The following is a 21,943-nucleotide window of genomic DNA, read 5'->3' as shown; positions in this document are numbered from 1 at the left end:
TGTGTCGGTAGAGCCGGGGGTTCAGGACTTTGTGTAAACGCTTGTTAGTGCAGGCGAGGGCGTTGATCTCGCTGTCGTATTCGAGCAGGTCCCCGATGATCTCGATCAGCTCCACCGGGAGCGCCGCGATGCCCATGTCTGCGAGTCGAGTAGTGATAGTGATAGTAATATCGAGTCTGACGTGCGTAGGTGTGTAAAGATAGGACTGGTATACTCGCGATCCGTGGGCTCGAAGACCTGTGCGCTGGATTGTGGTTAAATATATTTCCAATCAAGCAGCGCAGCAACAAAGGAATTATCTTCGGTCCACTCCATCGTTAAAAATGGAGCGGAGTGACAATGCGCATCCGACGTAGGGGACAATGAAATGCTGTTAGGTTTGCGGAAGAGTATGAGGAGATCATCCTTTCCAGAATTCTGGATTGGTGTCCGAGCCACAATGATGCTGGTGGGAAAGTCGAGCTTTTGCAATGAGAGGGCCATATGGCTCTTGTGCTTATGACTGCGATGGTCTCGACCAAAAACAGGATGAGGTGTCTGGAGGCCGCCATCTCGGTTGAGATGGCTATATAGAAATGGAGCTGGGATACTACGGGTCAGGTGACAATCGCTCACTATTATACTCCTTGACACCGGCAGTGTTTCGCTTCCGGTTGGATACTTGTTCTGATAATTTGCCATCTAGTTCGGGTTTTGTCTGAAAGACAATCCAGATGCTAGTGCATGATAGTTTTGTATGTTTTTCTGAGGTCTTGACCTAGACTAATACGACTACCGGCAATACATAGCTCAAACCAGATAAGCTCCACGAAGAAAGATGTAGCTGCTGCAATATCTCATCATCGCCTCAATCTGTGATGGAATTCCGATCGCCAGCGGAGAAGGTTAGAATTGCACACTATAGTGGTTCATCCCAGTCAAGAGACTAGTAATAACACAATACCACGCAACTCCACAGCCCTGGACGGCATATGCGTCCTACTCATCCTGCAAAGATCCGCTTAAGTTCTTCCGGTGTTGAGACGACAAAAACAAGATGATTTGATCGGAACATCCGCTCGAGCCAACGCCATCCTAAGCTGTAACCCAAGAATGCGCGCCTCGGATTCACGACCCAGTCTCACAAGGCACTCGTGGTACCCATGCAACGACCACACATTATTCGGATGCTGTTTGGCTCGCGGTAAGGAGTCATCTACCCCCAGATCCGCGGCATAAACGTTCGCCGCCTCTTCCACAAACCCTTGCTCCAACAGTAAAGCGCCATGAACATGGCGGATGGGCTGCATCCACCCCCATGGCTCGTCATATGGAAGTTTATCATAAAGACTGGTGGCATGGCTCAAATGCTGGAATGCCTTGGAAATATTGCCACGGCGGTACTCCAGCTCCCCGTCGAGCATGGCCTGTGCGATGGCTAGAATGTCAAGACAAGTGTTGTTGTGCAGGGTGCGCGTCGGTGGAACTCGCTGGAATGCTTTCTGGAAAAATTCCTGTTCCTTACTGGCCTCGTCGATTTCTCCCAGGGCAGCCAAGGCGACAGCTTTCCCGTAGTGTATCACGGCGGTAGTCACACAGTATAATTCCTGGTCCTGTGGGAGTTTGATCGCGATGATGTCTTCCCAGCGCCCGAAGCGGATTAAGACATGCACGCGCATCGGCACAAACGACTCCAAGAACATGGCCATCGGGGGATGCGGCGTGCGTAATATTTCCTCGGAGAGTGATTTTTCCAGCTTGATGGCAGTGTTCAGTGCGACCTTGAACTGCCCCGCGAGCATAGCTGCATAGATTAGGAAGTGATAATTGTGGGATCTGTACATCGTATAGATACCCTGAGGCCGAGACAGGGCAAGATGTTTTTCATCAGCCCTCACTGCATCGGAGTTGGAGATGATAGCTCGCTGATAGTCCCCGCAGAGGATATCTATGTGAGTCGGCATATGATGAAGATGACCCGAGTCGGGAACCAACCCACGGAGATGATCAGCGATTTGCAACACCGCCTCCGGCTGGCTGGACATCTCCATGAGATGGATGTACACATGCAATAAACCTGGGTGTGCATAGCCGCCGTCTTCATCCAAAGCGCGGTGGAGAACATCTTTAGCCTCCAGGGTACATGACCCTGCTGTCGGATGTCCGGTGTGCAAGTCCCAAAGCCGCCATGGCGTTAAGTTAATGAGGCTGTCAGCATATAGTGCAGTGACATCCAGGTCACCTGGGAACCTCTCATAGACGACCCGCATTGCCTCCGCATAGGCCCTGCTCCATGACTGGAGCTCCTGTGGGTCCTTCGGCGCATGTTTCTGAGGAAAGCGGGCTTGAAGGGCTCGAATGAGACCTTGCTCGATGGGCGTCGCAGCTTCACTGTTCTCTAAGGCCTGGGTGAGCGCAGAGTGGGTGCGGCTCACAACCATCTCCAGTGCCTGGGGAGGGAAAGCCTCCCACGACATGTTATAGTTTGGCCCGAGCGCAAACGCTAGTCCCCAGTATGCCATGGCACACGTTGGGTCGTGCGCGATCGCCTGATTGAAGCATTCGGCGGCCTGCTCGTGGTTGAAAGCATAGCACCAGGTCAGGCCACGGTCGAACCAGACCTGAGCATCCCTGCTCGCAGTGGTGACTGATCGATGGAAGGATCCAAGGTCATAGTATGGGGTATCTGCGGAAATGGCGATGATCTGCCTGTTGAGATACTGGGCCATTTTGGGGGATATTTCACATTGTGTCAACCTAGCTCAGTGATTGTAAAGCGACAGTTGGCAGGGAGAATGAAATAACGGTTGTCTGGTTATAACTAGCCAGCCAGAAAGACATGTTAGTCATCGAACCGTCATCTTGTGATCCGTGACATCAAGACATGGACGCGCGGGATGGAACCAAGACAAAGAAACGGGTTGTACGGAGACAACAGGCCATCGAATGTTTTATCTTCCAGATAGGAAGTCTTAATGGCCGATGCGATCTGTAGTTTGAAGTCCGGAAACGAGGAGAAAAAAACTCCGAGCAGAGAGCCAGCGTTCCGTTCAATCTCACTACAGAACACCGCAACCATGCTCAGTACAGCTCAGATAGAGAGGTACTAAGACAGATATACCGATGCATCTGTAAGCGGAACGTAGCAGCACTCGAGAAGTAAAGGAGGGGCAACTGGGCAGGTAAGTTTAGCCGAGCAATGGGGGACAAGCTAAGAGTGGGGATTGTGCAGCAGGAATACGAGGGAGAAGTGGACTTGTGGGTGAGGAAGTTAAAGCTGAATAAAGTCTCATTCTCGTGACTTACTGCCGACAGGGGACGGGAAGGGTCTAGCCTCTCTGCCAGTTTGCTCGCTTGTCAAATGGACTGTCACTGCACTGTCACTGCACTGTCACATCCGTCAATACCCGAATCCCCAACCCCCTCATGGATCATCCCATAATTACACTTTTCAGATCATTGCTCTTCTTTTCTTTCAACCCAGAAATAGCTTTTACCTAGGATTAAGGTATAAGTAGAGCCAGAGGATCTCAGGTCGTGCCCTGTCATCTGCTGCTTCGGCAAGATCGCCTGCTCCCGCCAAGATCCTCCGCGTCTGCTTGGCGGGCGCACTACTCCGCGAGCTACCTGCAGTAGGAGACTGTTTTCGGAAACTGGTGTCACTTCAATCTGCTCATCGTGCAATCTGGCTGTTGATTCCTAAGAATTAGATAATGATTAATTTGTGATTGCGAGCCTTCATCACGGTGAAAAGACCAGTGGTGGCCCCATCGACTGGTTGCCAGTGCAAGCAACAGAACACCAAGTGGGTCCGTTCTACAAGTTGCAGCCTGCAGGAGAATCGTCAACGTTTCTATCCGACAAGCAACGAGCCTCAATGCGCAACCCGACAAGCGTCTACTCTCCCTTGCAAGACACCTTCTTGCAGACTCGAATCGGTGAATACCTACCTCTTGGAGGGTGCTTCGAGCCTCTTCTCATGCCACAAATGCGAAGTATCGCGGAATCATCACGAACAGGAGCGAGCTATAGTTCGTGATGGACAACCCGCCGTAAGCTGAGCAGACCAGATAGATGAGGGACTATATCCCACCACTTATCTTCATCCGGCTAGTCAGGCTGTAGATCGCGCCGAGGCGAACCTGTTGTCAACTTCTCACCTGCAGAATGGAGATATACGGAGCCCCGGAGCATACGTAAGTCTCCTTCAATAGTGCCACGAAGATAGCGAACGATGCTCCATCGACCTCAGCTGAGAACGAGAGGGAAACATCCAATGCCTTGCTCACGGAAACAGGACGCGTGTAGCAGCATCAGGGCGACAGCAAAAGCTATATAAGGGCGGTCGTTGACCCTCGAGAAGGCCTCGAAAGAGATCCAGAGATCACAGATCAACAACGCAAACCCAAATCCACTCTATAAACCATCTCAGCCCTTCAAGATGATGACCAAGGTCCGCAACCACCCTCCCCAATCGTCTCCACCCCTGCATCTTAAGCTCCCCTCCCACCTTCAATCTCAGCCTTACTAACCCTCGACCCCAGACCCTCGCCCTTGTCGCCACCACCCTCGCCGTGGCCGCCACCGCCAACCCCACCGTGGGCTATGCGGGCTACTTTTACGAGAACTGCACCACCCCCAGCATCGACGCGGGCAACGCCTACGCGGGCTCGTGCCTGAACGTCGAGAACTTCCCCATCAAGTCGTTCACCGCGTACGTCGAGTCCGGCAGCTGCGCCGACGGCACCTCGGCCGTGCTGCACACCTACACGGCCTCGGGCTGCGACGAGTCCACCCTGTTCGAGACCGTCAGCGTCGACACCGAGAAGCAGTGCTTCGAGGCGGATGTGACCCTCATCAGCATCAAGTCGGAGTGTGTTTAGATTTTGGACTGCATGGGAAGATCGCGGGGAGTATGTATCTAGGCTTGATGAGCAGTTGAATGCGATGAGGTCGATGAGGTCGATGATGAAGAGGTGCATATATGCCAAGTAAATTGTATGTTGGGCGGTGGGACAGCTCGAGGAGATAAGCTATGGTCGATAGCTTGGCGTTGGGGTGCTCGCTGCTTGGTGTGTGCCTGGAGGTACACACTGTTGCTCTCGCTTGATACTGGTTGGTTGGTTACTAAGGATGTGCCTGAGGAATCGGCTACCTAGTATTGTGCCCGGCATTACAGTCTACTCTAGTCAGCTAGTCAGCCATTAAAAGATATCTAGATATACTTCAAGGTTCTTCGATCCATGGCCAATCACGGAGTCATAAAAATCTTTGATATTACACTTCATGCCTATTCAACCAGACTTAGGTACACAGTATGCCACCGTCCTCCCCGCACACCAACCCAGAATCCATCGAACAGCATAAAAATGCTAGATTCCAGATCCGCTATCTCTTCCCCTCATCACCTTCCCCTACTCAAAACGGACAACAATTTCCGCGTCCGGATTCTCGGTCGCATGCTGAGCTTTAAAGAACGAGACTTCTCCTGCAATCAATCCCCTCAACCCAATCCACACCCGATTATCAAAGCGCCCCCCCCCCAGTCCAATGATATCAGATAGCCATGACCTCAACTCCCATGCATGGAATCATCATTCAACCTGAACTGGAACAAACAACCACCTCTCAAATCCAAGGTTCCATCCACCTCGAACCCCACCGTTCTCACACCCCAGATCCCACATCCGCATCCACGAACACAGATCTACATCCTGATCTCACTCGAAGATCTTACAGGGCACCGAACACATAGTCTCTACAACCGTATCCACAAATGGAAAAAGAGTGCCGCACACGCGATCAGCGAAGCGGAGAAACAACTTCCCCTACCCTGTTTTCCCCCCTGCCCGGATCCCCCACACTCTGGCCCTCTAGAACCATGAAAACCGGGAAATGCAAGACATGCGATATCATTTTGTCTTGGATCAATGTTGACTACGAAAACATGATCCAAGATTTTCTGAACCGGTCATCGAGATAACGATCGTCGGGGAGTGTCTTAAAAACTACAGGGTATGCCAGCCAGCGTGTATGGTTGATCGAGAGAGGGTAAGGTTCGGCGGGTGGATCCGATGCCCGGAAAAGTGGTTCGCACGAAAATTCTCCGTGCTCAACACCCACCCCCCATTCCCCCAAAAATCCTATCCACATCGGATACCCCCCGGTGCGAAAGTGGCAAAAGACAAAAATATTGACCGACGCAGGGCTCGAACCTGCAATCTCTTGATTCGTAGTCAAGCGCCTTACCATTGGGCCAGCCGGCCTTGTTGATACCATGATATAATTATGAGGGTAATATTCACGGTTGGGAATGCGTTCGCTTTCATTCATGTGCGTATACTAGTTAACAGTAAACATGCTACATTGGATATCTTCATAAACAGGACAGTAAGTAAGGAAATGGAAGGGAGTGAAAATGTGAGGAAGGAAGGGAATGTGGATTAATCGTGGGGAAGATTGGCTTCGGGATCGGAGTCGCTGTATCTCTCCATCAGTGCCTCCTTCTCCGACAGGGGCTCCTCGTCTTCGACCGTGATGACGGGGATTTGGGGCCGGCGGCTGTCCTGTGCCCAGAAGTAAACGGAGATGATCATCCGACCAAGGAGGAATCCGATGACGCAGGCGACGCCTCCGGCCACGACGCCCAGGAGAGCAGGGAAGATGATGGCGCGGATCTGTCGCATGACGCCCCGCTCGCGGCCGCTCCAGAAGAATTGTCCGTTGTGGCTCGTGCGGAAGACGGGAGGGTACTTGGTCGAAGCCGACGTCTCGTGCGAGGACTGAGTAGCGGCAGGGGCCGGGGAGTCGTGGGGGTAGGGGCGGGCTTGGTCGTGCTCGTACTCGTGCTCGTGCTCGTGCTGGCCGTGGGAGAAGGGGGTCGTCTTCAGGCAGTCAGTTACCGCTTCCTTGGCGTTGTTGACGTAGGACTCGACCTTGGACTTCCACTCCTTCATGCGCCAGATCTTGTTACCGTGGCCGTGCTCGCGGCTGGAGTTGGGGTCGATCACGGTGATCTGGAGGTTGTCGGCAGTGTCACGGACTAGGCCGATTGCAACGGCGTGGTCGGTGACGGGACGGCCGTGCAGGTCGAAGAGGCGGAGCTTCAGGTGGTAGATATCGCCCACGGGAGCACCAGGGTGAGATGGGAGTGGTCGGACATCCAGAGCGTAGGCGACGGAGACGGATTGCTTGTTGCCGTCCCATTTGCGGTCCACAGAGAACTGCATCGGCACAGACGCGGGGAAGATGGGTTGTTTATTGGCCAGCAAGACGCCATTTTGCGTGGAGAAATCAATAGTCTAGGCATGGTCAGCTTGAGATTCGAGTTGCTTCCCGGGAAGGATCAACATACAAGGTGTGCAAGGGGGTCGAGTGCTTCGTTGCAGCTGGAGTCGGAGAAAGCACATGGAACGGCAGGCAAGTTTATCTGGTGGGCGCTGGCCGAGCGGGGGGAACTGATGTAGGAGTAAGGCACGGCAGCAGCGGCAGCACAGCTGCTGAGGCAGAGGGCGCCTGTCACGGACAGGTGACGAAGCAACATGGTTGGTTGTAGATCGGTTGATGATTTAGAAAGAGAGAGTGATGATGAATAGAGTTGGTGAGTTGGTGAGTTGGGGAGTTGTATAGTAGTAGGTGGTGAGGTGGTGAGGTGGTATGGCGGTGGTGATGGTAGTGAGTTGTGGTGGTGGTGGTGGTGATGGTGGTGGTGATGGTGGTGGTTGTGTACCGATGCAAGGGAACGAACGTTTGACCAGGTCCCAGAGGGAAAGTAGAGGGAACGACAGAATGTTTATAGGATGCAAGACCGGAAGAAACGACAGAGCCAAGGCTGGAAAAATCATGCAGGGTGCTGTGAGCCGGGAAGAGGCATATAAAAGCGAGCAGAAGCGACCAAGCAAACGCTAAGATTTGGCCCAGCGGGGAAAGCAAGACAAAGGCACAGCAGGAAGAAGCAGACGAGGGGGCGAAACGGGAATTATTCTGGGTCAATGGGTCAATGCAGGCCAAGTGATGGAGTGGAGTCAGAATTCCGAGGACTCAAAAGTAGAGTTAAGTTAGTGGAAGTAATGGAAGTAATGGAAGTTAAGTTGTGAGTTAGGTAATTAAGTTGTGTTGTGTTGGAGTTTACTGCCATACTGAAATTAAGAGTGTTTGGGTGATGGTTCTTTTACTTACTGTTCCGGGTGCGGAAGAAGTGCAGGCTCTCCGTAGTATACTAAGTTAAGTTACTACTGTAAACAGGCGGCTTCCAACTCCGCCATCATCTCATCACCACTGCATCCATCCTCCATTCCTCCACCCATTCACCCGCCCCAACAAATAAACACTGCCTCAACTCGTTGGTTTCACTACTCTACCTTCTCTTCCTTGATCTTGGGGGCCAGGGACACTTTCATTTCTTCCACCTGCGCAAATTACTTGTGCAACCGGTCCCTGCGGCTTGTGTCACCGCAATTCAGCGCGATGGCAATCCCTTGGATTTGAAACAACCCCCATGGGCGGTTCTCGGTGGGTATTTGGCACCCGAGGATGGAGTATCTACTTTGAGTCTTTGATGACTGTATCGCTACAGCACGCACTTGAACAAGTCCAGCAAAGTCAGAGACACAGGGCAGAGACAGCACCCAGACACCCAGACAACCAGCCAGCACAGCCATTCGCCCCCTCCCTCCTCTCAGGCTCTCACAATAATTAAAATGTGCTATTATTAAGTATAGACCCTTTTTCCCTTTGGGCTTAGCCTTGTTTTAGTGCCTGTCGCTCTCCACTTTTCCATGGTCCGCGGACACCGGCGAGCTGTGCTATTTCATTCCTTCTTCTGCTAAGCTCTGCCAGCGCTGCCCCCCTCTGCCAATGATCAATTCAGCTGCACCTGGTCGCCCCCACGGGCCATTCAGGCTCTCACTTTCCTCTCCCTCCATTCATGGGTCATTGGAAGCTTAGCGATGAGGTTATCGCCCGGGGATCAGTTTAGCTGTGGATTCCCTTTTGCTCCCCTCGGACCTCTCTATCTTCCGACCCAGACAGAGCACCCAAGGACTCACTCTTCAGAGGTCTCAGACAAACGGCTGCCTAATTTTGGACAAATCGGCGTTCCCTAACCTTGCTACTTGTCGTTCGATATGGGCAGACCGTCCATCTCCACCCCTCAGACACCTTACCAATAAGCCTCCGTCTGTCACTTCGGTCGGCCGCCTGCGTTCGGTTACCGTGGGCGAAGCCTCCGGGATTCTACTCTTCGGGGAAAATGGACAATCACCCAGCCCATCAGCGTGCGCTTTGAAGGTGCAATCGGACCCTGCGATTGGCACATCATGGCTCCGGGACATTTTCTTCGGCTCCCTCTTTGGCAATTCGAGCTGTCTTATTTGACAATCCCTGTATGACGCAGAGCATAGGCGATTATCGTATTCTCAAGATTTAAGGTTATGGGAAAACATCACCTCTCATAGCCTCATAGAGTCATTAGGCGACCCCGAAGTGGTCGGTGGCTTGGACGATTGGACCTGATGTTCACAAGCTCCGTGCCGGCCAGCTCATCGGGCGCCATCCCCACTGTCAACTGGAGCAGGATCGCAGCGTAACGGACAAATGCACTTATCCATCCTAGTGCTGCAAATCACTGGAAGCTAAGGCAACTCCGATGGGGGAAGTAAAAAATGTGCCTGGGCTAACGTGCTTAAGGTATGGACCATTGGACCAGAAGTTGAGACATTTTTTTTCTTTATGGAGTACCAAACTCCAATCTTTCTTTACCCTCAAGCTGATGGACGGTCGACCCTTGAAACAGTTTAGCTCACTTCATTGGTTATTTTTAGTGCTGAGTCAGTCCACCGAATGTTCCACCCAAAGGGCAATTCCAGGCAGACAAAAAATACACGCCTATTTCGAGCTTATACATTGTTTCTCTAGAGGCTGAATTACATTAGACGATCTGGTCAATCAGCGACGTCGGAACATGCGCTTGCATCATTTTTGAGATATCTCACGTGCTTATGGCTGCAACGGCAAACTAACTTGGACGCGGTTCTGATGCGCGCATTACACTACCGGAAGACTTACCCCTGACTGAGATCACGGATCCGGGCCCGTCGGCAGAAACTCGCCCTGTGACTTGGAAAAATATAGCCACCCGAAGCTCCACTGCGCGGGTGGTGAGCTTTTCGGTCATGTTCGAACCACAATGACACTGACAGAGATTTTCACCACCGGCGGCTGGTGGCAATGATGCCCGCTAGCGTTCCAATCTCCCCCCGATCATCCATTCAAGCATGGCGCACGATCCCACGTGGGTCATATAGGGGGTTCCCTCGCCGAATTGCCTTCCTTCTCATTGGTGATGGACTTTGTGAGCGAAATCATTCGGCTGCCATAGACACTACCTCATGCGACCAGCGTATAGTTCTAAAACTAGTGATGCGGCTGAATGTCTACCATGTCAGTCCATGCAAGGGTTCGCAATGGCGGCCTCCTCAGGAACCATGTTTGCAGGTCACCTATATAGTATTGAACTATAGTTCCAACCGTGAGCCTCAAATAAAGGGATCCCTGTTTCACAACCATCCATCGTTCTTTTTCAAAACCGCCCCCAAAGCCTAAGGATTGCCAGAGTTTCTTTCAAACACGGCCCCTTTCCCAAGGCGCACCGGATGCCAAGTGTTGGCGGTGTTCGATACGAGCGGTTCCGCCCTCGGATAGTTCGATTTCAGGCTCCCCCTTGCGTGCGATCAGCCGGTGATATTCCACCACATCTGGCATCGATCCATGTGCACCGGATCTGGGACGCTTGATATATTACCCGCTTGGATGTTCAAGACTTGGCCCTGCGGCCAATAAGAGTCCCAGGCTATCGCTTCGGCAACGGAAGAAGAGGGCTGACCCTTTTGCACAAAGGAAACTATATAATCCTGCATGACCAACGCAACGTCGACATCGACGACGCTCGGGTCAGGGTTTGTAGGGTCATAAAAGGTGAAGTATAGATCTTCCGAGTGCAATCCTGGAGCCACAGCGAAGCTGTACCCGTATACGGTCCTCAAGGCAGTGCTCAGGTACAGGTTCTTGCACCGGAAGAAAGCGTCGCTGATTGTCAGAGTCAACCTTCCAAGCGCATCGCTATAGCCTAGACTGGCTGCTGAGGTGTTGAAGCTGGGTGGATAGAGCGTTTCGGCGATATCCTCCGCCAACTCGGGACCCAGATTCGGGAGAAAGTCGCCCAGGATGGTCGAATAGGCCGAGCTGTTCACTCCTGCCGGCGGAGTGAAGATGAGGCCTTCGTTGGAGGTATGACCTGTCATTATGCGAAGATCCTGCCATTCGAAGTCGGTGTCGAGCAATACGTTACTCGGTAGGTTTTTGATGAGTGATCCATCTACGACCGGTCCATAAGTGAAGGTTCCGTAGACGGGCGTGTTCGCGATTTGATCGGCATTGGCCGCAATCAATTGATCCGGTGGAAGAGACCGTGCTTCCTCAATGGATGAGACATTCAGCAGTTCGAGGAATGCGTCTCGCGCTGACGTTTGCTGGTTTACCGTCAAGGGATACCACATTGGACTTTGGATTATGGCCTGGCGAAAGGGGAGGTCTTTTGCTTCCCTGCTGCCTCCATAAGCGGCCAGCTGATGAACGATAGACCCTGCACCAGCTGACTGACCCATGACGGTGATGCGGTCTGGATCTCCGCCAAACAGGTCGATATATCGCTTCACCCACTCCAGTGCGAGCCGTTGGTCGTAGAGACCCGCATTAGCAGTGGTTCCATTGCCATCCGACAACCAGCCGAAAGCGCCTAGCTGTAGAAGTCAGCACCGTCGTCGAGCCCCTCGGTTCAAGAAAGGGACTTACCCGATAATTGATTGCCACATAAACAATCCCATCCTCGTCGAGCATACTGCGTTGCATCAAACCTAAGGGGTTCTGCTCCGACTTGTCGCCAGAGATATATCCCCCGCCATCAATCCAGACCAGGACCGGAGCCAACTTATTGCCTTGTTTCTGCTTCTGCTGAAGAGTTTTCTGCTCGAAAGTTGTCTTGGGAACAACAACATCCAAGAACAGGCAGTCTTCAGTCACTTTCTCGTCGCCCCCTATCGACCCGGCGAAGGGAGAATATTCCCTCGGGGGACTGGTTGATGCTCCTTCCCCTTCTTTCAGTACGGGTGTCGACACTGCAGCCGATGCAGAAGACAACACCTCGGCCACAAACCCGGGCATAACCTCCTCCTCCCACTTCAACGTAGCCTGCGGACACACCCTGCCCTGTGCTCCGGTCTGCACTACCGACCGGTTTCCCTGAGCTGGGGGAATCGATGGTCGGAAGCGAAGGGACCCGGTCGGTGGCGCAGCGTAGCGGATATTGCTGAAGTTGTAAGTTTGCGTTTGTTCCTGGAGATCGGTTAGGACCGGGTCTTTCTGCCTCACGGGATCGAGGTATGACATACATCCAGAGAAAAAGCTTGATGGAGCTCGTACCCCAGATCTACGATGGGGAGGTTGGTTTTTGTTGTTGTTGGTGGTGGTGGTGGTGTTGCTGCTGCTCCTGCCATCCCTAAGAAGAGGATAGACTGGAGGAGTAGGGGGGTCGTGACGTGCATTTTTTTGTCGGTGGGAGGGGGTAAGTTGTTTCATTTCTTGGGTGGGTGGGTGTGTTGTGGTGGGTTGATTGAGGATTTTGATTCTCTCGTGGGGAGGGCTCCACATATCAATTGTGTAGGATCTTCATATATGAGATGATTTCCGTAGGCAGGGGCAGAAACATTCAATCAACATGCAATCAATTCGGGATGGTGGATCGATAGTCTTGTAGCTGGGAACGGGTTCGGACTTCCGGATTCGGAAGCGAAGTATATAGGCCGCGGATAGAAGTCGAACCTAGGCAAGGGATGGTGGTGACGTTCCGGGGACTGGAATGTGGACGGGCCGCAACGGGTGTCCGTCTCGTACGTATCCTTCCTTGCCTTACTTCGTGTTTCCCAGTTTAGTCGAGGGAAGAGAGAGGATCCGTAAGATTTCAGCTAGTGGGATGGCCTCTTGTCAGTCGCTGGGGGTCTGCATCTAGTTGAATTGGGTGTGTGGTGTTCCAAGCGGGTAGAAGAGACCAACCCAGAGGGAGTCTAGCTACATTACTTGCACTGCTTCATATACCAGACTTGTTCACCTCGGACCTTCATTCGGTGACCTGTACACAAGCGTTCGTGACAAGCTGCAATCCTACTCGATCCCCAACGATAGATAGTCCAGCAAGGTACAAGTCGATATTCTCAACCCATCCTATCCTACACATCCAACCTACCACCCCCCACCCCCTCCCAAACTAAGAATCCGTCACCTCCCGAACCTCAAACCCCATCATCCCATTCGACACCACCCCCGGATCCCCCCGCAACTTCCGCGCAGTCTCCGCCCCCGCCGCCGGCACGCGATACTCCCACCGCCTGCCCTCGCCCTCGCCCTCGCCCTCGCCCTCGCCCTCCCCCGCAGGCAGCGACACCGCATACGGAAACGGGAGAAACTGAGGCAACAGCCCCAACTGCCGCAGCACGGTCGCCTGATCCCACGCGATATGCTCATGATACAGGCGATCGCCGCGGATATTGACGACGGCGGTGAAGGGGACGCGGAGGGGGCGGCCGGTGGGCGGGATGCCCGGGACCAGCCAGTCCACCACTGTGTCGTGGGTCATGCACAGAATGAACTCGTCGACGACGCGGTCCACGCCGACGGTGCGGCTGATCAGCTCCAGGGACGTATCCGCTGGGTTGGTGTGGATGAAGTGTCGCTCGTAGAAGTGGGTGAGGGCTGGGCGGCCGGTGCCGCCTGTCATCTGTAGACCCCGTCAGCATCCCGGTGTTAGTCAGTGTGGTGTTAGTTAGTGTGGTGTGGTGTGGTGTGGTGTTCCAGCCAGTCAGTCAGTTGGTCAGTCGCTATGCCAACGGCGTCAATCCACCCCATCCACATCCTAGAGGGATAGGGAATGGGAATGGGAATGGGAATGGGAGCATACCGTCGGAATATGATTCACATACGGCTCCTGCACCATGGTGGCCATGGTCTTCTCGACGGACCGGTCCCCAAACTCGTGGTGCGTGTGCTCCTCCCAGATCTGCTCGAGGTCGAAGTACGGCCCGCCCATGCGGGGCTTGAGGAAGGTCAGGGACCGCGTGTGCGCGACCCCCGCGGCGCTGGGCGTGAAGTCCGCGTGGCCGGGCACAATGAATCCGGGCGAGGGGGTGCCCGGGTAGTGGTGGACTTTCGTGGGATTAGTACTCTCTGGGAGGGCTTCTCCCGCGGGGAGGTGAAAGAGAGCTGGGAGGGTGGTGGGTGGATTCGCCCAGCTGCTGAAGTAGATGGCTGCTGCTGCTGCTGCTGCCACGGGGATTTGCGCTGTGGTGGTGAGAGCTGTAAGGGATTGTTGGAGGAGCTGGGGGAAGGAGGGGGCGTAGTCGCGTGGGGAGCCGTAGACTTTGTTTCTTTAGTTCTGCTTCGCTTTCTTCTTGCGGGCCTGGAGGTAACCATAAGGGGCGGGTAGAAGACTCGGAACTCACTCAGAACCCCGAACTTGGCACCGCTGCCACTGCACTGCGGGTATCCGGATAACGCCCGTACAGCGGCGGAGATAGCATCCGCGACACCTGCCGCGTCGCCGCTGCTCACGGCGTCGAGGGTGATCTCCACCACGGTGTAGCTCTCCTCGGCCCATTTCTGGATCGGGGCTGGGTCGAGCGTGGTGTTGTTTGCCTGGCAGTTGACCAGGTTGGCGGGGCGGATGAGGAGCAGGCCTGGGCCTTCGCCGCAGCGGGAGAGCGGGGGTTGGAGGGTGATGGTTGGGGATATGGTGATGGGGGGAGCGGAGGGGAGGGTGGGCGGGGTTATAGTAGTCATGGTTGATTAATTGATTGACTGGGTGATTGACTGATGGACGTGGGACTGTATTTTACTGTGCATTTCATTGTCAAAGGAAAGCTACCTGGGAAGAACGACGCTTTGATATATGAATGACTCCCCCGCGATGTCGGATCGGATCCCGGCAACTGCAGGCAGCGGGTGACGGTTGATAAGAACAGTAAAAGCAAAACATTGGGACTCGATGCGGGGACCAAGCGATATCGATAACGATATGATCCTCTGATTGGGAGGAAGCGATTTGTATAAAATACAAAAAGATGTGCATCATCCGTGAATCGAACACGGGCCTCATCGATGGCAACGATGAATTCTACCACTAGACCAATGATGCTGGTTGATGTCAGGGGTATTTTAATTTTACATGATGATTCAATGGCAAAATAATCAGGTATGGAGCTGTGCAGCTGGGGATTCCCGACTGCGATTTGTCATAATTTAAGCGTTGCTTTATTTAATATGTTATAGTGGTCTATTAATCATTGATGAAGAGCTTTAAAGGATCATGGATTGTTAGGATACTTCGGCACTGCAGCCGGCTGGCCATCGGATTGCATATATTTCGAATCCCCCTCTGCTCATTGAGAACCAAGATCGCCCCCCCAAGAGAAGGCCTGTACCCATCGCAACCCCCTAAAACCACCCCCCAAACAACTACAAACCTACACCAATTCATACACCAACTAAAGAACCACCCAAGAATCTATTCCGCTACCAAGCACGAAAACAAATCCCATAAATCAAAACCATAAATCACAAACCAGGGGAGACAAACATAAGCCCCCCCCCAAAACAACCACCAAAGAACAAACCGCAGCACACAGAAAAAAACCACAGCCGTGTAAATCATAAGTCACAACCTCACGAAGTAATACGCAAGACGAAAAAAAAAAAAAGAAAGATGTACCCATAGACTGCGCCAAACGCTTGCCCGCGCAATGCACGAATGCGAAAGAAATCTCTCTACCACATCGGAAGGGAAACCACCAACCCATCAAAAGGTCTACTCCTCGCCCAAGCTATCGCGAACGCACTTGCGCACCCGCTTCTTGAATTCCTGGGGATTCTCGCGCCATAACCGCGCGGCCTCGACGTTGGCGGGACTCTCGTCGTTGGGGCTGGACAGCATGGAGATGACGGAGAGCAGGATCGTCTCGGGGGTCTGCACGGGGGACCAGCGCTCGGCGGCGGATTCGTAGCCGTACTTGTCCTCCTCGGGCGGGTGGAGGATGGAGATGCAGACGTCGCCGTTGGGGTAGACTATTAGTTCGAGTCGTGTTAATAGCATGTCCGAGAGAAAGGGGGAGCTGCGAGCCGGATTCGAGTCCTTGTCGGGTTCAAGGCTCGAGGCTCGAGACCTGCGAGAGGGAAAACATACTGTTCGGGTGGAAGAGAGGAGTCTCAAACTTCATCTTCGGCGGCATGTGGGGGTAATCCGGGGGGAAGGAGAGTCGGGCGCGGAAGAAACCGCCTGTTTTTGACTCGGTGTTAAAGCCATGCCACTGTTATGTATTGCTAGAGGACTCACCGCCGTAAAGCTTGACATCATCGGAGATCATGAGCATCACCTCCCACTCGAAGACGTTGCTGTCCACCAACCCGCAGCTGATGCCCGGGATGTCCTTGTCGGATTGCATCTGCTGCAGCTGCCGTGACAGCATGCGACCGGCGGCGGTGGTGGCCATGGCGTTGACGTGGAGGGGAAAAGAGGGGGCGGCGGGGGGAAGGGAAGCAAAGGAGGGGATCTCGAGGGGTGGAACGAGGTGGAACGGGACCGTGAGAGGGATGAGAGGGGTGTGTAGCGGCGAGAGAAACACACGGGGCTTCAGTGGCTCTAGGAAGAGTTCGCTTGTACGGCAAGAAGAGGTGAAAATCTCACCGAAGAGAAGAAGGATGAAAGTGACTCTGTATAGTCTACCCTGGGGGAAGAGGGTCGACAAACGGACTGACTGGTCAGAGGAGAAATATCGATGGATCCAAGGCGGTGTGCTCGAAAGGGAGAGTGGGGTGGCGGGGCCGCCGGACGATAACATTTCATCCCCCGATAGCCTCCCCTTCACTGGCCCGATCGCCCTTGGTGGCGTAAGGGAAGTGCCTGTCTACGTAGTGCTGGAGGGATGTATGATTATTCGCAAATGCCGGAGAAGGCGACTCCTCCTAGCCCAAGGTACTCACGGCACATGCGTGACTACGCACTTGTCAGGGTATTTTGGTGTCGACGTCAGCGATTTGATCCTACCCCGGACTACAATTCAAAGCTCTAATCGACTTCAGACCGGCCCATGCGTGTGGCATCCATTCCACTACCTAGACCGTGCTGATAGATACAAGAGAGTGGAGGGCTCAACTGATGTTGAAACGGTGAAACAGAATTTATTCACATATATAGAACGGAGACACGTAGTCCAAATGACTGAAGGGGGGTGATCGTAAAGGTGGAGGTAGAGCAAAACGTCAATCTGCTTAAGCGTTGTTTCTGGGGAACCCGTAAGTCACAGCTCCGGCAAGGATCTGGCCGGTAAGCAGCAGCGTGAAGAACATGGTCACGCCGGCCTCGATAGCAACGGCCTTGCACATCGACTTCACGAAGCGGGTCAGGGCCGGGCGATCGAGGGTCTTCCAAGCATCGGAGATGCCGAGCTTACCACTGCCACCCAGGATGGCAGGCTGCACCTTGCCGCCGTAGGAGCGGTCGAAAGGCACAATAGCCTCATCCTCTTCAGGAAGCATGGAAGCAGCCACGCGAAGGAAGATGGCCCGCGCAGGAATGGAAACCACAAACGACACCACGGTGGGCAGAAGGAGGAGACCATAAATGGTCCAGATAGCCTTGGCGAAAGACGGATCGGTAGGGGTGAAGGAGTTCACATCCTTAAGTCCGTCAAAGCCGCCAAAGGCATCGATGAGGAAAAGGGGACCGTACAGGCCGGCGCCAGTGACGGCATGCTCGAGGGCCGCAACGGGAGCGATCCGCTTCCACGTCTGGAAGCCCCCAATGCGCTGGTAGAAGCGCTTGGGGGAGGGCTCCGAGATGACAATGTGGACCCACGCGAGCTGGAGGTTGGCCACCAGAACGCCGCTGACAACGTACATAATGTAATGAGGAAGGAACGCGGCGGCAGAAAAGGGCACCAGGGAGTAAACAGCCGACTGAGCAAAGCCGTATGCCAAGTACATGCTCAACCCGCGGAAACGGGACCAGGGACCGGCCCGGGCGCGAAGATGGCGGATGGTAGTGCATAACTTGTTGGTGATGGGCTGCGGGCGGGTCTCGATCTCAGGCTCGGTCGCATCGACGGGCTTGTTCGGGTCGAAGTCGGTATCGATGCGGACGTAGATATCAGGGTTCGTGTCTTCCACAATAGCGAGGGTAGGAACCAGCTGCCCGTAGGTGTACTCGACCTAGAATAGATAAACATTAGGATGACGCGACAGTTGAAATCACCCTGGGGGAATGCTTACCGAAAGAAGAATGGCAATGAAAGCGAGGACGGTGAAGATGAAGAAAGCCGACAGCCACCCCGCCAAATGGATGGTTGGCTGGCTCTGGGAGGGCTGCTTGGACTGGTAGTCCACAGCAGCCTCCACTCCTCGACGAAGGAGGGAAGCGATAGCCATGTGGGCGATATATGAAAACAGTAGGAGTTAAATGTTGGATGAAGGAACGGTGATGGGAAGATTGTTTTTTGACAAGTTTGAGAGCGAAAGACGAACAGTTGGATGATGGGATGGATGATGGAGTGAGGAAAGACAAAGAATTATAAGCCGGGGGAGGGAAGGGAAAGGTGGGTGTGATTAGTTCATATCGAGGGGGTGCCTGGAGGCTGCCACAACCTGAAGGATCAGGCAGACATCCAGTCACAGGCAGTAACGCGGCTGAGCAGCCTATCAGTGGTTTGCCCAGGTTGGCTAGTCTAATATTAGTGCGGCCGATGTGGGCCGATACGATGGAGAACCTTGAAGTTAAGGAGTTTGAGTTGTATTCTTAGCAGCCGATGGTGGCCAATCTGTGGATGGTCAATAGGATTGTCCTCTGAGAATGGATTTTTCATAAAAGAAACTTCAATCTTCATTCAATATATCGATAACCTATTGTATTGTCGTGATGTACCCAGTATGCAGACCCTTAATAAAGCAGACACCTATATATGCCTCTTATCCTAGCCAAACAACCTCACAATAGACCATCAACATAATCTACCGTAATAACAAACTAAAGGCCCCAGTTCAAGTAAGTCAAGGCATCTCCTCCGGCTCCCAAGCCAGCTCCCTCGTCTTCATCTGCTCGACTTTCCGACTCACAATCTGTTCCATACACCGTGTCTCCTCTTCACTCAACAACCCCAATCTCTCCTTCCAGCGATCTTGGACAGCAATTGCACAGGAACCAAAGAACCTGGGATCAAGCTTCTTCCAGAAGACCATATCAAAGGCGAAGCTCTTTCTCGCAGCATACGTGACCCAAAAGTCGCCATTCTCCCAGCTGTGTCGCATGGGACCCGAAAGTCTCTGTTCCGGGTTCAACCTGCCCCGTTGCATCGCTGTCTCTTCGCGCTCTGTGAGAACTTTGAGGAATGTTTGTAGACGATATTCGTATGACTTTTCCCACGCCTCTAGACCATCTGGCCAGTACTCTGGCTGTTCGAGCAGCAACCACCAAGGCGGTGCATGAGAAAATTGAACCGGCGCCGCATAGGTGAACTCCCAGTCGATAACACCGACGATCTGCAGGTGCTCGTTGAGCAGGATGTTCGAGGGCCGAAGATCGTCACACCAGAGCTTGAAGGGTCCATGATCGTTCCTTGAGGAAGCCAAGCGCCCCTCACTAGCGACTCTGGAAAACAGCCGTCGGGCGACGAACCTACGCCGACAGTCATCTGCCGAGTCTACGGCATCGTTGCGCTGGTGGTACAGATGCTCGCAATGGAGGTCAGCGAGGGCCTGAAAATAGTCGGATCCCGTCTCGAATGTGGTGGTTGGCAGTTTTGACCGTGGGAGAGTCCCTAGACGGACGAGCTCGTTCATACCAATCGATAGAGGGCGATGCTTGGGCTCCCATGTGAAGTCATCGACCTGCATAAGAGAGCCGATCGGAGAAAGTGATAACCGCGATAACTGAAGTAAGATGTCGGCCAGCTGGCCGTACAGCATTTCCAGCTTATCAAGATCAACCGCTGGATCGAGGATTGGGCGGTCTTCGACTCCGAGCGTTGGAGTGTTCAATGCCTCACCCAGATCCATAGTGTGGTCAATGTACTCCATCAGGATAAATGGGCCAATACCAAGAGGGCTCTCCTTCCTCGTTCCCCAGTGCAGGATGAATGGCACAGGGATCGAGGTATTCTCTTGAATGTACCGCATCGTCGCCACTTCATTTCTCACTTTTTCCTCTGGGAACATGGTGGTCCCAGGCTTAGGGAAGCGGATCAGTGCTGAGCCACCATCTTCGAACTTCATCCGAAACGACACGTTGAATGTCCCCGCACGGGGTTGACACAGCTCAGTTGGAACTCCCCTTCGATGCTTGATCATGAAATCGCCGATGGCCCGGAGAGTGTCTTGTTGAAACAGCTCTGCCACCCAGCTATCTGAGACGACCTCGCTTTTTTCCCAAGCAACATCATCAAAACACATGCGCTTCTGCATCCTTCTTGCTAGGCGGTTCAGTAAACAAAAATTCTATCGAAGTGGGCAACTTAGAGAGGAAAGTAGATTGGGTGACAGTGTACGGCAAAAGTATGAGAGTGGAAGCAACTGGCTTCGAGGTTAGATGTAAGCGACAGGGATGTCTGCCTCGACACCCAAAGTTCAAGTCCTTGAGATAGGTCTTTTTTAGCCTCATTTGGTACAGGCCAATTAAAGGACAGAATTCGTGTGTTGCTGGGGGGTTCTACGGTCGGGACCGGGCGGGGTGGACTTACCTCCCCCGGGCCCCGCCCGGACTTCCCAGCTTCAGGGCTGCACCTGGCCTGTGCCGCGGGCGCTCCGTGGATAACGAGCCAATACTTATGGTCCGACTAGCGCCGGTGTCCCACTCGCCATGAGTAGAGGGGCATAGCAAGGCATCATGATGGTGACTAATATACACTAGTCGAGAATATGCGACTCTGTCACACACCGTTAGCATACCTCCTAGCAATACCCATGTCCTGTTTGAAGCCTATATCCAATCACTGACACTAGTGGGCGGTTACAGTCTCATCCCAAGTGGAAAGTCCATGGCGATTACTGTTATAGTGAGGGGAAGCGGAATCGTTATGCGCACTGTCTTCACTGGGCATGGAAACTATGTCTATAAAAATGGATACATTTCCTCCTCGATGCTAGTCTCCAGAGCAAGATCATCTCTTTTCATACTCTTCCTACCACCACTTTGTTCTTCCAACAACCAAGCCAAACGGTACGGACCCAAACCTTGAGATATCTGATTATAGGTACCTGGCTAATCGAAGTTTCTCCAGGCCCCCTGAGCACGATGTCTTCAAAGGCCAACGAGCGTGACCAAACGAAGTATCAAATCGGCATCTCCTCATCAAACGCAGAAACCCTACGAAAGCAGGGAAATGCGTCTGGCGAAAGACGCGGAAAGGCTTATGGATCAGACGCATACAAGCTGCCCAATGCCCAAGAGGAAGAGAACATGAGAAATGCCGGCATTGAATCATCAGAAAGAAGGAGGCATGTGACTGAGAACATCGCTAATCAGTACCGGTCGAGCTCGGGTTAGAAGACATTACGGGCACCCGCTACGAGAAAAGGGCCCTCTTCAAGAATTTCCAGGACGCCTCGGTTGGGAGATATCATGAATCTGACAGAGGACGCGTGTTGTATTCGTGGTTTGTTGATGGCGCTGAGCGAGGTTTCTATGCCTTCACATTTCGTGCTGTATTCATTGCTTCTGATCCATTCAAGGAATCCATCCTAGGGAAGGCTACTTATTCCTAGAGGGATAGGCTTGACTTGCACTTATAGATCAACGAAAGCCCCGAGTTTGGCATTGTTCCTTAAATCAGACTGGATCTATTAAGTATGCATGTCAATGCAGTTGATTTGACTC

At 53.2% G+C, this 21,943-nt stretch overlaps 11 protein-coding genes and 2 non-coding genes across 13 annotated transcripts; 2 read left to right on the top strand and 11 right to left on the bottom strand.

Annotated features, from left to right (window-relative positions):
• Positions 1-226: 226 nt before the first annotated feature.
• On the bottom strand, positions 227-674 carry BO86DRAFT_75270 (uncharacterized protein). The gene has a single exon (XM_025677637.1). The coding sequence runs from the start codon at positions 549-551 to the stop codon at positions 318-320; it is 234 nt and encodes a 77-aa protein (XP_025532872.1). The 5' UTR covers positions 552-674; the 3' UTR covers positions 227-317.
• A 45-nt stretch (positions 675-719) lies between these two features.
• BO86DRAFT_384959 (TPR domain protein) lies at positions 720-3,202 on the bottom strand. The gene has a single exon (XM_025671001.1). The coding sequence runs from the start codon at positions 2,706-2,708 to the stop codon at positions 1,002-1,004; it is 1,707 nt and encodes a 568-aa protein (XP_025532871.1). The 5' UTR covers positions 2,709-3,202; the 3' UTR covers positions 720-1,001.
• Positions 3,203-4,420: 1,218 nt separating this feature from the next.
• BO86DRAFT_394761 (uncharacterized protein) lies at positions 4,421-4,862 on the top strand (the record flags this gene model as incomplete). The annotated part of the gene is made up of 2 exons (XM_025673251.1): positions 4,421-4,432; positions 4,524-4,862. The coding sequence occupies 2 exons, from the start codon at positions 4,421-4,423 to the stop codon at positions 4,860-4,862; spliced, it is 351 nt and encodes a 116-aa protein (XP_025532870.1).
• A 1,311-nt stretch (positions 4,863-6,173) lies between these two features.
• BO86DRAFT_t16 lies at positions 6,174-6,245 on the bottom strand. Its single transcript has one exon. It is a non-coding gene; the product is annotated as a tRNA-Arg (tRNA).
• Positions 6,246-6,422: 177 nt separating this feature from the next.
• On the bottom strand, positions 6,423-7,522 carry BO86DRAFT_374924 (uncharacterized protein; the record flags this gene model as incomplete). The annotated part of the gene is made up of 2 exons (XM_025670460.1): positions 6,423-7,280; positions 7,334-7,522. The coding sequence occupies 2 exons, from the start codon at positions 7,520-7,522 to the stop codon at positions 6,423-6,425; spliced, it is 1,047 nt and encodes a 348-aa protein (XP_025532869.1).
• Positions 7,523-8,262: 740 nt separating this feature from the next.
• Positions 8,263-8,908, bottom strand: BO86DRAFT_384956 (uncharacterized protein). The gene is made up of 2 exons (XM_025671000.1): positions 8,818-8,908; positions 8,263-8,693 (listed from the first exon to the last, which is right to left on the bottom strand). Exon 2 carries the CDS (start codon positions 8,637-8,639, stop codon positions 8,397-8,399), a length of 243 nt encoding a protein of 80 aa, XP_025532868.1. The 5' UTR covers positions 8,640-8,693; positions 8,818-8,908; the 3' UTR covers positions 8,263-8,396.
• Positions 8,909-10,709: 1,801 nt separating this feature from the next.
• Positions 10,710-12,530, bottom strand: BO86DRAFT_301445 (carboxylesterase family protein; the record flags this gene model as incomplete). The annotated part of the gene is made up of 3 exons (XM_025667488.1): positions 10,710-11,777; positions 11,830-12,369; positions 12,426-12,530. 3 exons carry the CDS (start codon positions 12,528-12,530, stop codon positions 10,710-10,712), a joined length of 1,713 nt encoding a protein of 570 aa, XP_025532867.1.
• Positions 12,531-13,297: 767 nt separating this feature from the next.
• BO86DRAFT_352163 (uncharacterized protein) lies at positions 13,298-14,865 on the bottom strand (the record flags this gene model as incomplete). The annotated part of the gene is made up of 3 exons (XM_025669466.1): positions 13,298-13,807; positions 13,988-14,445; positions 14,529-14,865. The coding sequence occupies 3 exons, from the start codon at positions 14,863-14,865 to the stop codon at positions 13,298-13,300; spliced, it is 1,305 nt and encodes a 434-aa protein (XP_025532866.1).
• Positions 14,866-15,149: 284 nt separating this feature from the next.
• On the bottom strand, positions 15,150-15,220 carry BO86DRAFT_t15. Its single transcript has one exon. It is a non-coding gene; the product is annotated as a tRNA-Gly (tRNA).
• A 473-nt stretch (positions 15,221-15,693) lies between these two features.
• Positions 15,694-16,571, bottom strand: BO86DRAFT_428817 (putative ubiquitin conjugating enzyme; the record flags this gene model as incomplete). The annotated part of the gene is made up of 3 exons (XM_025675619.1): positions 15,694-16,146; positions 16,265-16,357; positions 16,415-16,571. 3 exons carry the CDS (start codon positions 16,569-16,571, stop codon positions 15,890-15,892), a joined length of 507 nt encoding a protein of 168 aa, XP_025532865.1. The 3' UTR covers positions 15,694-15,889.
• A 377-nt stretch (positions 16,572-16,948) lies between these two features.
• Positions 16,949-18,537, bottom strand: BO86DRAFT_328723 (uncharacterized protein). The gene is made up of 2 exons (XM_025668649.1): positions 18,349-18,537; positions 16,949-18,288 (listed from the first exon to the last, which is right to left on the bottom strand). The coding sequence occupies exons 1-2, from the start codon at positions 18,502-18,504 to the stop codon at positions 17,350-17,352; spliced, it is 1,095 nt and encodes a 364-aa protein (XP_025532864.1). The 5' UTR covers positions 18,505-18,537; the 3' UTR covers positions 16,949-17,349.
• A 431-nt stretch (positions 18,538-18,968) lies between these two features.
• BO86DRAFT_384950 (phosphotransferase family protein) lies at positions 18,969-21,158 on the bottom strand. Its single transcript, XM_025670999.1, has 2 exons — positions 21,016-21,158; positions 18,969-20,488 (listed from the first exon to the last, which is right to left on the bottom strand). The coding sequence occupies exons 1-2, from the start codon at positions 21,030-21,032 to the stop codon at positions 19,123-19,125; spliced, it is 1,383 nt and encodes a 460-aa protein (XP_025532863.1). The 5' UTR covers positions 21,033-21,158; the 3' UTR covers positions 18,969-19,122.
• BO86DRAFT_384949 (uncharacterized protein) lies at positions 20,938-21,906 on the top strand. The gene is made up of 3 exons (XM_025670998.1): positions 20,938-21,005; positions 21,083-21,286; positions 21,348-21,906. Exon 3 carries the CDS (start codon positions 21,362-21,364, stop codon positions 21,611-21,613), a length of 252 nt encoding a protein of 83 aa, XP_025532862.1. The 5' UTR covers positions 20,938-21,005; positions 21,083-21,286; positions 21,348-21,361; the 3' UTR covers positions 21,614-21,906.
• Positions 21,907-21,943: the final 37 nt, after the last annotated feature.

Source organism: Aspergillus japonicus, assembly GCF_003184785.1.
Source record: "Aspergillus japonicus CBS 114.51 unplaced genomic scaffold BO86scaffold_2, whole genome shotgun sequence".
Taxonomy (NCBI): domain Eukaryota; kingdom Fungi; phylum Ascomycota; class Eurotiomycetes; order Eurotiales; family Aspergillaceae; genus Aspergillus; species Aspergillus japonicus.
This window is presented reverse-complemented; position numbering and strand designations above follow the sequence as displayed.